Source organism: Melozone crissalis, unplaced genomic scaffold (genome assembly GCF_028551555.1).
Source record: "Melozone crissalis strain CALT ecotype California unplaced genomic scaffold, PUWL_Pcris_2 ptg000013l_1, whole genome shotgun sequence".
NCBI classification, from domain to species: Eukaryota; Metazoa; Chordata; class Aves; order Passeriformes; family Passerellidae; genus Melozone; species Melozone crissalis.
Window position 1 is genome coordinate 50,675,171 of NW_026535791.1, and position 13,296 is coordinate 50,688,466.

General features: G+C 38.3%; 1 protein-coding gene across 5 annotated transcripts in view; it reads right to left on the bottom strand.

The window, feature by feature from the left end:
• Positions 1-13,296, bottom strand: part of ARHGEF7 (Rho guanine nucleotide exchange factor 7) — a 116,951-nt gene that overhangs the window by 14,965 nt on the left and 88,690 nt on the right. For 4 of the 5 annotated variants that reach the window (XM_054272277.1, XM_054272275.1, XM_054272280.1 and 1 more), the window contains 6 exons: positions 11,380-11,458; positions 9,891-10,030; positions 9,026-9,250; positions 7,931-8,024; positions 5,031-5,120; positions 1,678-1,854 (listed from right to left, as the gene is read on the bottom strand). In XM_054272277.1, the coding sequence (XP_054128252.1) occupies positions 1,678-1,854; positions 5,031-5,120; positions 7,931-8,024; positions 9,026-9,250; positions 9,891-10,030; positions 11,380-11,458 (805 nt within the window). The remainder of the gene's footprint in view (positions 1-1,677; positions 1,855-5,030; positions 5,121-7,930; positions 8,025-9,025; positions 9,251-9,890; positions 10,031-11,379; positions 11,459-13,296) is intronic. The other variant, XM_054272276.1, reaches the window with a different exon arrangement.

Below are 13,296 nucleotides of genomic sequence, written 5' to 3' on the forward strand. Positions count from 1 at the left end.
CCCTGAAAACCCTCCTTGGTAAGCACTACTGCTTTTGTTAGTCACATTACAGAATGCCAGCAACAGTGAGAGAGGATAAAGCAGGGGATCAAACAAGACTGAACGCAAATTGAAGACATGAATTGCCTTGAAACATCTTCTCCACACTGACCACCTTCTGGAATCATGCACTCCTAGCAATTGCAACTTTCTGATCAGGTGACCTGCAGAGAGGTATTGATTACCTTTTAAACAGTGTGATCAAGTTGCCAGGCTGCAGGTAAATTTCATCACAATTACTCTGAACTTGTTCATAGAGTAGTATCTGAACACTGGATAGCATGCTTCTGTGAAAAGTGATAAGGGTGCTGCACTTGGGAGCCCTGGCAAAACTGAGAACTGTTTCTGTCCTTTCATCACTTTCACGAAACTTTTCCCTAATGCTTACAAAGATTTGGAAAACATGCCATTTTTGTTTTGATGCCAATTACTTTAACAACAAGTCAGAGCACACACACACAGTTCACCCCAGCAGTGCCCCAGGTGCAGGTTTGAGACCTTCAGCTGTGCACAGCATGTCACAGTTCTCTGAAAAAGCCAACATGACTGTAAGTGAAGAGCTGCTGCTGAAAACAAACCTGCTTATGAGAGAAGTTACAAGACACAATAAAATCTGTCACAGACATGCTCCAAACAGTACAACCCAAAAGCCAAGCATTCTATTATTCAGAACTTCAAGCAAGCCAATTTGATCACAGTTGTACCTAGAGTTTCAGATGCTGAACACTGGAGCCTCCATCAGGGGAATCATTTTCCTCTCGTCTTTTCAAGAAGAATGGTCAATTGAGAGTTGACAGTTGTGTATTTTAACAGGCAAGTAAACATCTAAACCCTGCTTTCTGCCACACTACTGCACACAGTAAAGTGACAGTATGACCACAGGTAACATGAGAGTACCAAAACACTGCATGTAATGAGCATGGACTGCCAGGCTTTCATGACAATTGCTGGACTGGGGTGGGGAAAGAGCAGCAAGGTCCTTCATATAAACGTTTTAAGCAATGAGCAAAAGACAGCAGTATAAAACCAGAAATTTTTATGGATTAGCAAATGCTCTTCCAAACAAACAGGCCAGATATGTGAGTATCTGAATGATTTTACAGCTCTTGTACTGCTTATTCTTAAGCTGCATTTCACTTACTCTACCAGCTATGTATTTTGTTAATAATACGTAGAAAATCCAACCACTACCACTAAGGTATTTCCATATAGCTGGCACTCAGCTCTCAAACCAGTATGGCTTCAGTACAAAATATAAAAATGTGTTTATCCAAAATAAAACAAAACAAAGGACCTGTTACTACACTGACCAAGTCAAAAGAAAAAAAAGACCATTCAGAGCTACAAATTAACATCTGTCAGTTTAAAAAACCCTCAAGAAGTATCATCCTTAACAGGATATACACTTTTTTAGAATGACTTATTTGTACGTGTACTGAATTGACAATAGAGCCTTCCACCAGGTATAACTGAAGTTTCAGGAGCTCCCTCAGAAGTTGTTAAAATATCACATTAAAGAGACAAGGAACAGCAAGAAAACATCTAAGAAAAGCAGGCTGTGATACAACAAGCATTTGTTAAGAAAAAGCTCAGAAGTGCATTAGTTCTGGTGAGAGATATATGAGCAACAGCTCTTACGAGATGTAGACCCCATTCTGTAACTATGGGCTGTCCATATACTGTCATAGTCAGAGTCTTCTGAGAGGTCTGAAGGCTCCAAACGAGAAAGGCTACTGCGACGACCCAAGGAGTCTAGACTTGATTGGTCATCATCAGCCAAGACGTGATTATGCATCAGGTCAGTGCCTTGCCATGCTAAGGATGTATAGGTGAAATGAAATGGTGGATGTGGATAGGCAGAGGTGGGATGAGGAGGAGAACGTAAGGAATAGCCACAACCAAACACATGAAATAAAAGCAAAAAGGTGATGGGAAGAGAAGGAAAAGAGAAAATATTGTTAAAAAGGCACCAAAGTTGGTTTTTTCTTTTTTTTTTTTCAAATTTGTTTGGGGTTTAGGTATAAATTACACTCAGCACATAATGTTTGAACGGTTACAATACAATTTTGAAGTGGTTTTTAAGTTTCTAGGCAGTTCAGTTGAGAATTTTGAGTAACAAAATATTGTTTGAAAGTAGAATTTTTAAAGAGGAAGTCAGGTTCTTTTGAAATACAGAGTCAGTTCTGGTCTGGGGAGGATTTGACTGGGCACAGAGCAGTAAACAAACACAGTAAGCCAGCATGATCCAGCACCAATGTGAAAAGCAACAGCCCCTTCCCCATCACATATCTGTACCTCATCCTTTCCCTCCCTTGCAATGACACAGTCTTTTGTACAGCTGCTTCATGAGCCAGGTCAGGAAACAGCTTCAGATGAAAAAATCTTTTGCAGGGTTAGTTTTTTCAAGCAGGTAATTTTCCCACCAGCTCACAACACAGCCAACAGAAGTGCTTGTGTCACCACTGTGAAGAGGAAAATGAAGGGGGAAAAAGAAAAGCAAAGGTTCTCATGCAGAGCAGGGCTGCTGATTACTAAATCAGCAGCAACACCTTGCACCCATTGAAGGAGACTGTCAAAGCACATTTTTTCCTGTGCCCATACCCCTTGTTATTTGTTAAACCACATGGCAAATTAACTCACAGAGAAACATGGCCAAGAGGCTAACAGTGACACAGCCTAGCCCATTCTGACCCCTCACACACCTCTTCCTACATGCCTGAGTCCATCCCCCCCAGTTAAATAAATATTTTTAGATTTCTAGGGTCATTGGTCAAACATAGTAAGGACAGGTTTTTCAATTTTTCAAGGCCTGGAAATATCCAAGGATTGAAGCCATCTAAGTGGCCATGTTATAAGCCACCATGATATTTCAGTGGATTTTAAGTCTTCATTTGAAGCAGAAATGCAAAATAAGCTCAGTGTACAAAAAGCACGAGAAAGTCAGACTCTGCTCTTTCATTTCCATCTATCTACCCAAATTAAATTCCACCTTTTCCCACCTAAAAAAACTGATAAAAAGCTGCTTTGCTACCTCTAATACCACACCTTACCAGTTTGCACTGATGCCATAGCTCAGCTGTACTGACACTGCCAAAAGCAGCAGATTAAGGTGCAGTAGGGGAATTACCCAGTGAGTGCTGTCAGGGACAGGCAGAATCTTAACTGGGAGGTAAGAATGGAGTATGTAAAAACCAGCATACCTCACAGATGACAGGCAACTCTCTCATTCTATTATTCTACACTGACTACTGCTCCAACAGAAGCAATTTCAGCTTTATAGGTTCTTCCCCCATTTCCAATCCCAGTTTACAAATGGACCTTCTGAAACCTAGTCTTAGGTGACAGCACTTTGCTTTCCAAACAGCAGCTGTATGCCTAATCAATAAAAATTGTTTCTTGCTGCAATTAAGAGCAAATAAAAGAGCTGACTTCTGATGTATGCAATGATACCCACAGCACTATGTATATTTCTTAAATATACATAGACAGGAAAAATAGGCAAGCAAAAAAAAATCATATCCACTTCATATCTGCACACACACACACTACTGTGCAAGTGCAAATGTTTTCCCAACCATTTCTTTCACGTTATCCTTGGAAATAACAGAACACAGTTGAGGTGTTTAAACAGCAATCATCTCATTTGATTTTGTTTGGAACAACAGCATATCTTCAGAACTTTGAACTCATTCATTCCCTTTATCCAATTAAACACACTACTGTAATGACTGTAGGACTATAGAGAGATTAGTATTTAAAAAACAGTAGTAATAGTAGCTGATTTCATGATCTTGGAGATCTACAGTTCATTAAGACCCAAAGATTAAAATTATGGCTTTTGTTGTTATTTGCGAAGTTTTTACAGTCTAATATAATTACCATATTCCCATAGTAAGTTACATAGGAATACAAAGTAGCTGTGTTTTTTTCAAGGTGGCAATAGCAAATAAACGTGTATTAGGAAAATTCAATAACTAAGTCTGCAATTGTGTTTTAAGACTTCAACTGTCAGCACGAAGTGCTTTAGCTTGGAAGCAAAACAGGCCTAGAGCACTGTAGGCAGCAGTAAGAGTGATTAATGTTGCAAAATTTAAACATCTTTAGTGGACAAGAAGTTATGATGCCCAGCCTTCTAGTTCCAGCAAAACCAGCCAAGTACCTCAAATTCATTATACTGTGTTCCAAGGATCTCCAAATTAAATTTGTATTCAACAGTGCAAAAAGGAACAAAGGCAACAGCATTTTCTCCTTCCTTGTGTAAATGGAACACATGCTGGTGGACTCCCCTGCTTTGAGCAATGTTTTACTTACAATACAGAGGAACTCCACATGGCAACCTTGATTTGGATTAAATGAAGTAGGACCCCAGAGGCACGTTACAGGCTTTCAATATGCTAGGTATTGATCTGAGAAACTAAAAATGGCTTTAAGCAACACACATCTGAGAACAATTTCTCCTGAAATTATGAGACGGGATTAAAATTTGTAGTTAATATTGAAAACAACTAGTGGCAATAAAATTAAAGAAGTTTTTATTTGCCTAGGTTACTTTTCCATGGACAAAGCCTGAACAGAAGACAACAAAAATACAGTCCTCCAAAATTACAATGACTTCATCGTTCCTCCTACTTACCAGCTTCTTGAAATTTATCCAAAAGCATACTGATTAGCTGTTATACTCAGTTCAGACATCTCTTATTCATTGGTACAGCTTTAGTAAAATTTTAAACCATGACAAGTAGCTACATTTAGGTTTTTGTTGGTTTTGATTGTTTCAAAATACTGAAAAAATGATAGCCTCTAACCACGGTCCTTGGCATCCAATACATAAACACCTGACATTGATGTTAAACCAGAAACAGGTTATTATTATTTGCAGGTCCAACTTACTATTTGCAAAGGCCTGAGAATATACAGAACTCTCTTTTGCAAATTATCTTGTTGATGTTTTAGCTAGAAAGTACTGAAATAGGTAGAAATGGCTAACTTACTTGAATTTAATGTCTGACGTGTTTTGGCACTTGTGCAATATGCTTCAATGACTTTAAGAATTTGAGCATCTTCTTCTAAAGCAGCTGTACCTAGAATCAATGGGAAAACCAGAATTTTAAACATGGGCATGTTTCTTAATATAGAAAAGCCTTTGTAAATAAGTACAGTTCAGTTGAGTCCAAAGTTCAGCCTAATCAATCATTGAAAACTGTTTTAATCATACCATTTTAAAAATCAAACTTCAATGAACAAAAGTAACAAAGTCTAAAAAGTACAAAAGTAACAAAGTCTAAAAAGACAAATACTATTTTGAAATGCTTAGAAATAATTCAATTCAGAGTAACCATCCACACATTCAAGAAATTTTCTGAGCATCTGATATTGTACAGAATGTGTTTTGAAGTGTGAGGACTCTCATTCTAATCCAGTCATTTTACTGAAAAACCCCTGTATATTGAAGTTTTTATATAAACACACAATTCAATATCCATACTATTCCATTATTTTAATCAAATGATCAAGGAACAGAATACTAATTCACATAAAACATCTTGAAAACTTTTTGCATTTGTGTGTGTTTATATATATATATATGTGTGTGTGTTTGTGTACATATATATATATAAAATCATATTTACCCCCCTAACAGAACTCAGAATTAACAGCATAACTTCAGTGCAGCATGGAGAAGGGAACATGCTGCTATCATGTACATATATAAAAGTGACAACTCTAAACTATTCAGACTTCAACAGAAATAGCACTACTGAACAAAATTAACTATTCAAGCTTAACATGGCAACATTTTCCAAAAGGTAAAGCTCCACAGTGAATCTCATTGGGTGACTCAGTAAAAATAGTGTCAAATTGTTCACTGACAATAGAGTGAACCTCTACCATTATTACTTTAGTTTAAAGCAGAAGTCTATGTGCAATAAAAGTCAATTTGTTGTTTTAAAAGCATTTTTCCTCTTTTCCCCTGTGAAATAACTAGGTTTGAAGATTTCGTGCTTCATGAATCTGAGGAGCCTTCAACATCCAAATGCAGTTGTATTCTCTGCCAGCCAATGCATCCTGTTGAGTTTTGTGATTTATTATCACCAGAACAAAGCCAACTTTCCAAACATTTGTTGGGACAAGCTGGCTATTGCAGAAATTATCTTGACCCAATATAATTTTCCTACAGCTTAAGAGATGCAAGAACTCTAAAGTATGAGTTATTCCTCTTTCAAGGCAGGAAAAATAATTGGATTTTGTAGTTACAATGCAGCACCATATAATTACAGTAGCAGGGCAAATACTACACTTCTGAAATAGCATTTTGAGGGCAGTCAGTTGAAACATCTCAGTTCTTTTGTCTGTTGAAATGCTAATTTGACACAGCAGTTCTCAAAACATAGCCCATAAATCCTCTGGATTCCTGACAAGAGAAGTAACAAAACCCAGACCTCTTTACCAATGCTTTAAGTTTGACAGAAAAAGGAAACTTTTATAGCTCCACAAAAAAAAAGTTGAGAAAGTTCAAGAAACACTAACAGAAGCTTCTAATTACTGATTAGGAAAGATGAATACCAAGAATATGTAAGAAACACACCAAAAAACACCTTTCAATAAAAGTTATCAAATCAGGAGTAGAACAGTGCATTTGCAAGCTACAGACTCCTTCTTTCTCCCAAGTAAAAATCCTAAACTCCTCCCACTGTGTTCTTTAACAATTGCTAAACCTGCAAGTTGACAGCTTCTTCATCATCATTACAACTACTGAATCTCCATTCTCCAGCATCTGAAATGATACTGTAATACAGTACTTTCATTTTTCCTAAACAGACACCTTGCTGTAAGGATAAAACATCCTGAACTACAACATCCACTTGCTCATCCATGAACAGAGAATCATTCTACTCATTACCTTAACCTTTGCCACATGACATTCACAGAACATTCAGAAGGACTAACACCTCAGACAAACCAAGAGCACCCTGAGGAAAAGCTCTTTCTCGACAGCTCTATATAAGCCTGTGAGAGACAACTGCCACAATAACACTCTTCTGCACTGAACACTCATGGCACAGGCTCTTAAATAAAAGTCCATGAGAAAAAGAAAGACTCAGAGAAGCAAAGGCTACAGCAAAAATGTCTCCAATAAAACACCCTTTTATTGATACAAGTAATCTGATTATTCATCTACACACATTTCTATGAAAGAATTACAGCAACACTGACAAGTGAATACTGTGCTTGCTTGATAACATTAATGCTCCCTCCACTTTAAATTATCCCAACATCCAGTTTTTGACCTCTCTCTTTCTGTACATTACTAAGTCTCTCTCAGATCAGCATTTTTCTCCAGACTTCAGGCAGCCTAAATAGCCCTAATTTATTTAGTTACAGATACTATTCACAGGAGACAAGAGAAGACTATTGGATCCTAGGAGTAGTGATTGTGGAAGCAATTTGTCTTCAAATCAGCACCAATAACCAGCTTTCCAACACCCAGGACAGCAGAAGCTCCTACCAAGACCAACTAAAGAACACAGCTACAAAGTATTCTGCAAGAGTGGTTCAGTATCTTCACCTTGTTGCTTACAGTACTAAAAGACAGGTTTAGCTCACTGAACTTCACCTGGCTCTCTAGTGAACCTCCCTTCCTTCTGTAACAAACAGAAATAGGCACTTCACAAGCAGACACCCACTGCAGCAATCAGTAAAGCCCTACAGATGCCATCACAGCAGAAGGTGACTGTAACAAACCATCCCTGGACATACCCACCCCTCTCCCCTTACACGAGAGAGGAAACCAGATGACTTGCTCACACTGTACACCTAACTCTTACAGAAATTAAACTGATGTTAATTCCAGTCTTTGTGTTATGCAGATATTTGCTCAAGTCTCTCTTACTTTTTCTCAGTGCAAACTCTTCATCCGATGGCTTCCTCTCTGGCTTGCGTTTGGGAAGCAGCTTTTTCATGGTTTTAGGGCTTTTACTGAGATCCTGTACAGGAAAAATAAAAAATAGAACTTCTAGACAGTATTTCAAAAATTTAACTTCTAAGATGCATGCAGGAATTACTAACTAAAACCTTTTCAACAGCACCAAAATTCAGTTTAGTAATATTTTTTGCCATGTTCAATTCACTTGAATTGGTTGATTTCCTCTCTACCCTTCCTCCAACTATACACTAAGCCAAGTATTTTATCTGTTCTATTAACAGAAATATACATAAAACCTGCTGCAAAGGCATTCAGCCTGTTTGGGAGCTAGAGTGAAGAGAAGAGGCAGGAATATTTCCTGAACAGCTGAAGAGACAACCCATTTCACTTGTCTACTGGGAAGCAAGTAAAAGAGGGACCTAACAAGGAAGCTTGGCAGATAGCACACTCTTCAAAGCCCAAATTTGTAAAAGTCTAGGTCTATTTTTACAGAGGTCTACAGGAAAAAAAAAAACAAAACCAACACAACAAACAAACAAAACCACAAACAAACAGGAAACCCAGCAGCATTTCTGCTCAAAATGTGGTCATGGTAATTTACAGAAATAATACTAAGTTTCATGAACAAAAGGAAGATGCTGATCTACCCTTTACCTTAAGGATACAATACACGTTCTGTGGAAACACAGAACAAGAAAGTAAAAAGGTGACTGAGCAGGACCTACCAAAGTTGATCAAGACAGGTTTTGGATGTTATTATAGGCTAAACAGTATAAGGATTATTGAAATTTTAATACATTGGAGAATTTAGTGGCTTACACATGAAAGCATAGAAGGATTTCAAGTTAAATTACACAATATGCATATAGTACAGCCAAACAGAAGATTCTCTTACAGCAGCAAAGTTTCAATACAAATCGTGCACTGCAGATCAACTCTCACTTATTTCCTTTTGTTTACGAGATTTACAAAGTCACATACACACAGCCACTACAAAAAATTAAAACTTCCCACTGCAGGCCTGCCACACTGTGCTGTTCCTGGCTGCTGGCCCTCACTCACCTCTTTGTAGCAGAGAGCAGCTGAAGGGCGCAGCGGAGGGGCCGGCCGCAGGCAGCTCAGGCTCCAGGGCTTGGGCGTTTTGGGAGGTTCCAGGGGCCCCCAGTTGATTGTGGTGTGTGGGGTCCCATGATGGGAGGGATGAGGGAGAGTGTGGTAGGCAGGAGTCAGTGGTATTGGCTTGCTGTCTGAATGCTTGCTGGAGGGAGTCACTGGGTGGGAAGGAAGCTGTCAAACACGATGGGAAAGGAAAGGAGGAATATTATCATAATGGAGACATGGTGTCATCAAGGACTGGTGAAATAATCCCACTTACTATAGAATTCTTGTTTATTACAGCTGGCCTTCAGAAAAATTTACACTAAATCATTTTTTGGAAAAAAGAAGCTTAATTTTTTTTTATTGTCTACCATAGACAGAGCACAAACTAAAGATAGAACAGCTACAAGCAGCCCTGCTCCCACTTCTCTCACCACTAAGGGTGGAGCTAAATTTAGAACCATTCATATCCAACAATTCAAATGCAGAGCCCAAAAGAAATTACTGTTTCTCCACAGCCTGTCAAGTACATCACCAATTACAACCTACTGTTCTAAGTATACTTAAAAGATGGTGATGTAGGCACTTGGTCAAAACAGAAAAAGTAATGATAACGAACTTTCTTTCACCCCAGTTAACTGTTACACTGAGTTTTAAGCATTTTATTCTTTGTTCACACAATTAAAAACAGAATTATCTTTTTACCTATTAAATACAGTGACAAAATTCAGTTCTTGTTACTAATGGCTAAAAGAAAAAAAGGCTTTCCATGGTGTTATATTTGCCAGACAATCTAATTATAACCTATTTCTACTCATTAATTTCTTACCGTGTGAGATGGCACAGAGTGAGGTTTAATGGTGGGATTCCCAACAGTTGTGACTTTGGTTTGCTTCTGCAGGTGATCCACCCATTCATGCAAATCTTGTTGGTTGTTACAAGACACTAATATCCTTTCAATCATATTTCCTAGGTAATAGACACCAGAGAGACACAGGAAATGAAAAAATAACAGTTTAGTCAATCTGACATGATTAAAAAGATACATATTTCTTAAAACATAATGTCCTCTCAATACTAAGCAAAAATTTGAACCATATTTTCAGTACAAGAGCATCCCACTTTTCCAGGTTGTAACACACATCGCCTCCATGTATTTATTCTTAGCCGAGCACAGGAGTTCTACTTTTTTCCCCTAACTCTAGTAATTTAGCACAACCTTAAATGACAAGAGTAGGACACAGGCTCATTTACTAGCCTTATGCTTCTCCATCCTCCCCAGCAAAGCCAGCACATAGCCTAAAATGTCATTCTTGAGTCTGTACACTACAACACAGGGAAAGTTATAAAATAAAAGTTCACCAATCTTCTCTCAGAAGAAGGCATAAAATTAAAGCTAAGGCAAAAGTCACTTGGGAATATAATGACAACCAAAGATAACTTTCACTTCTGCACTTGACACCATTTAACCCATTGCATTCCCCTTGAGGTCAGCTTCATAGCTATTATCACAAAAAAGTAATTTTTTCTCAATATAAACAATTTTTTCCCCTGCAAGTCATGGCATTGATATCATACCTGAGACAGTCAAAATTAGTTTCTTTAAATGCAACCTGCTTGGATGTAGAAGTGATCCAGGAAATTAATGAAGATACAAAACTCCACAATGGGGACCTTGCACTGTCCTTTAAATTGTCTCAGGACATACATGATGAAATGAATGACTAAACAGAAATTACCTATAAGCACAATGGCAACAATCATTAACATCAGAGATGCTAAAGAAGCATCTTGTTTTCTCAGAAAGAGGTGGAAAATTTCTAGAAGAAAAATCTTGCTCAAAGCTCTTCCAGAGCCTCTTGAATTCTTATTCTTTCAGTAAATAGTATACTTGGAACTGCTTCATCACAAAAAATCTTCTCCAAGGCTACTGCCTTCGTTCATTAAGATACAGAAATTCCAGGATGATTCCCATGCAAAGAGCTCCTTAACTGCTTAAGAGAAGCAGTAAAAAGCAGCCTTCAGGTGATGCTCTGGGTAGCTGTGTTACAAAGCCTGAAGAACCACAGATGGCTGAGGCTGTAAGGGACCTCTGTAGGTCCCCACTGCTCAAGCACAGCACCTGGAGCTGTTTGCCTGAGATCGTGGCCAGGGAACTTTCCAGTACCTCCAAGGACAGCCATCTCCCCAGGCACCCTGTGCCAGTGCTTGGTCACCCTCACAATAAAAAGTGTTTTCCTCTGTTCAGAGTGAGCATATGATGTTTGAAACAGTACATGCTGGAATAACTAGCAAATAAAAACACTAATGGGCAATACCTGATATTTCAAATGCATTTTTATGGTTTTCACTGTCTTCTAGCTTTGTAATAGTCATTCCTGTCATAGGCAGTTTTCCCTTAAAAAGAAAAACATAACATCAACATTAAATACAAAATACATAAAAGCATTACCAATTAAAGAAAATACTAACTTTAAGCTCTGAAAAAAGATACTCCCAGTAAATTGACATACACCCCACTGGGTTTAAAAACATTCAAAAATCCATACAAACACCTCACAATGGGAGTTTTTCATATGTCCAACTTCTGCAAATGACATCTGTGATGTCAGTAAGTCTAGCTGATACCTACTCAGGCTACAAAATCCATACAAACACAACAGTGATCATTCCTCAGTCTCGGGTTCTTGAAACTGAGACCTTCAGGATCATATTACATGACAACAGTGAGAGGCAACACTGACTCTTCTTTAGGCACATTTGTTTGCAAACTGTCTTATTAGCTCCCAGAATAAGGTCTGTAGAACAAGTACATTTATAAAGGAGTATTTCACTAAATAAATGCATCAATTATTTACTGAAGATTTATTTCTCTAATAAAGCCACTATTAAATCCCCTCGTTGAAATAGTTGGAGGGGAAAAAAAAGCAGTGAACATCTTCAAATTTGTAAGTTTTCTTCAGAAGAACATACTAATTTTTCAGGAGATCCCATTTTGAGCAGGGAAAAAAGAAGTCAGTTTAGGATAACTTTTTGACCTTTTAGAAATGAATAAATAAAATTGAGTGGTTTTGGGATGAAAGGCTTTACTGAAAATGAAACTTCAAGAAAAGTTCTTTAAGACATCCTGTATTCTCCTGCACAGAAACACTATTCAGCAAATACTGGCAAAAGCACAAATACTATGTACTGTGGAATTTTGGCTCCAACACAGCAGAAAGAATAAAAACCAACTTTATGTTTTCCTCTTTTCTAAAGACAGCAGAATGGACAAAGATTTCTTAGAAGCTTGAAAACAAAAAATCACTTGGTATTCTGTAGGCACAGAGCATGCTCAGGCCCAAGACACCAAAGAGAAAGGAGGAGTTCTCTTGTGGCAGCTTCCCCCCATGAAGGAAACATGGTGGCCATGTACATGATTAAATGCAGCTAAAATTTGCTCTTTTGCCTTTTTTCCCGTTTGCTGGTTCATGAATAGCACAGCATAAAACCACAACAAGAAGATGTGCAAGAACTGCTGACACAGGTGGGGAGGCAACATAGGGGTGCAGTGGTGACAGAGATCACCTGAACCACAGGGGAAGAACAAGTACAAAGTCATCAAAACAGAAAACTGAAGTGAACTTGTGAATCATTTGTATTTCCCTTCTTTTAACAAACAATTGTGCAGCCCTCCGAAGAAGTATGGTCCTTGCTCCTTGTGACTTCAGCTTAGCACTGCTAAAAGTTCTTCCCCTTAGCTCCTGTGGTAGATATCAGCACTATCAAGCAGAAAATCTTGAAGCCTGACAACAACTGGGCTATTCAGAAATGCAGGGAAGGTGTTACGTAGGATGATGCCTCCAGTGGTATAATTTCCTTGAGAAAGACTGGGAGAACTGCATCATCTTCTGCCCATATCCATTCCAGTTCTGAGATGTGAACCTCAGAAAAAATGTCCAGGAGGCCCCCATTATGCTCTCTAGACATGGGCTCTAATCAACTCTCTCAGACACAAACAGTGATGAAATAATTTCACCTTGCTGTGAACATGTAGTCATTAAAATCTGAGACATTCTCAGTGCTGGGACTATCACACATAAGGTTGTGAGGAAATAAAGAGCTTTGCTTTCAAGAGATGGTTGGGTAGTGAACACCAAGAAAGGGCTGTGGCCATTCTGAGTAGAAGCTAAAGACATACCACAGAAAATGGCTTATTTATTTATTTATTCAACAATGCTGTACATCTAGGGGAT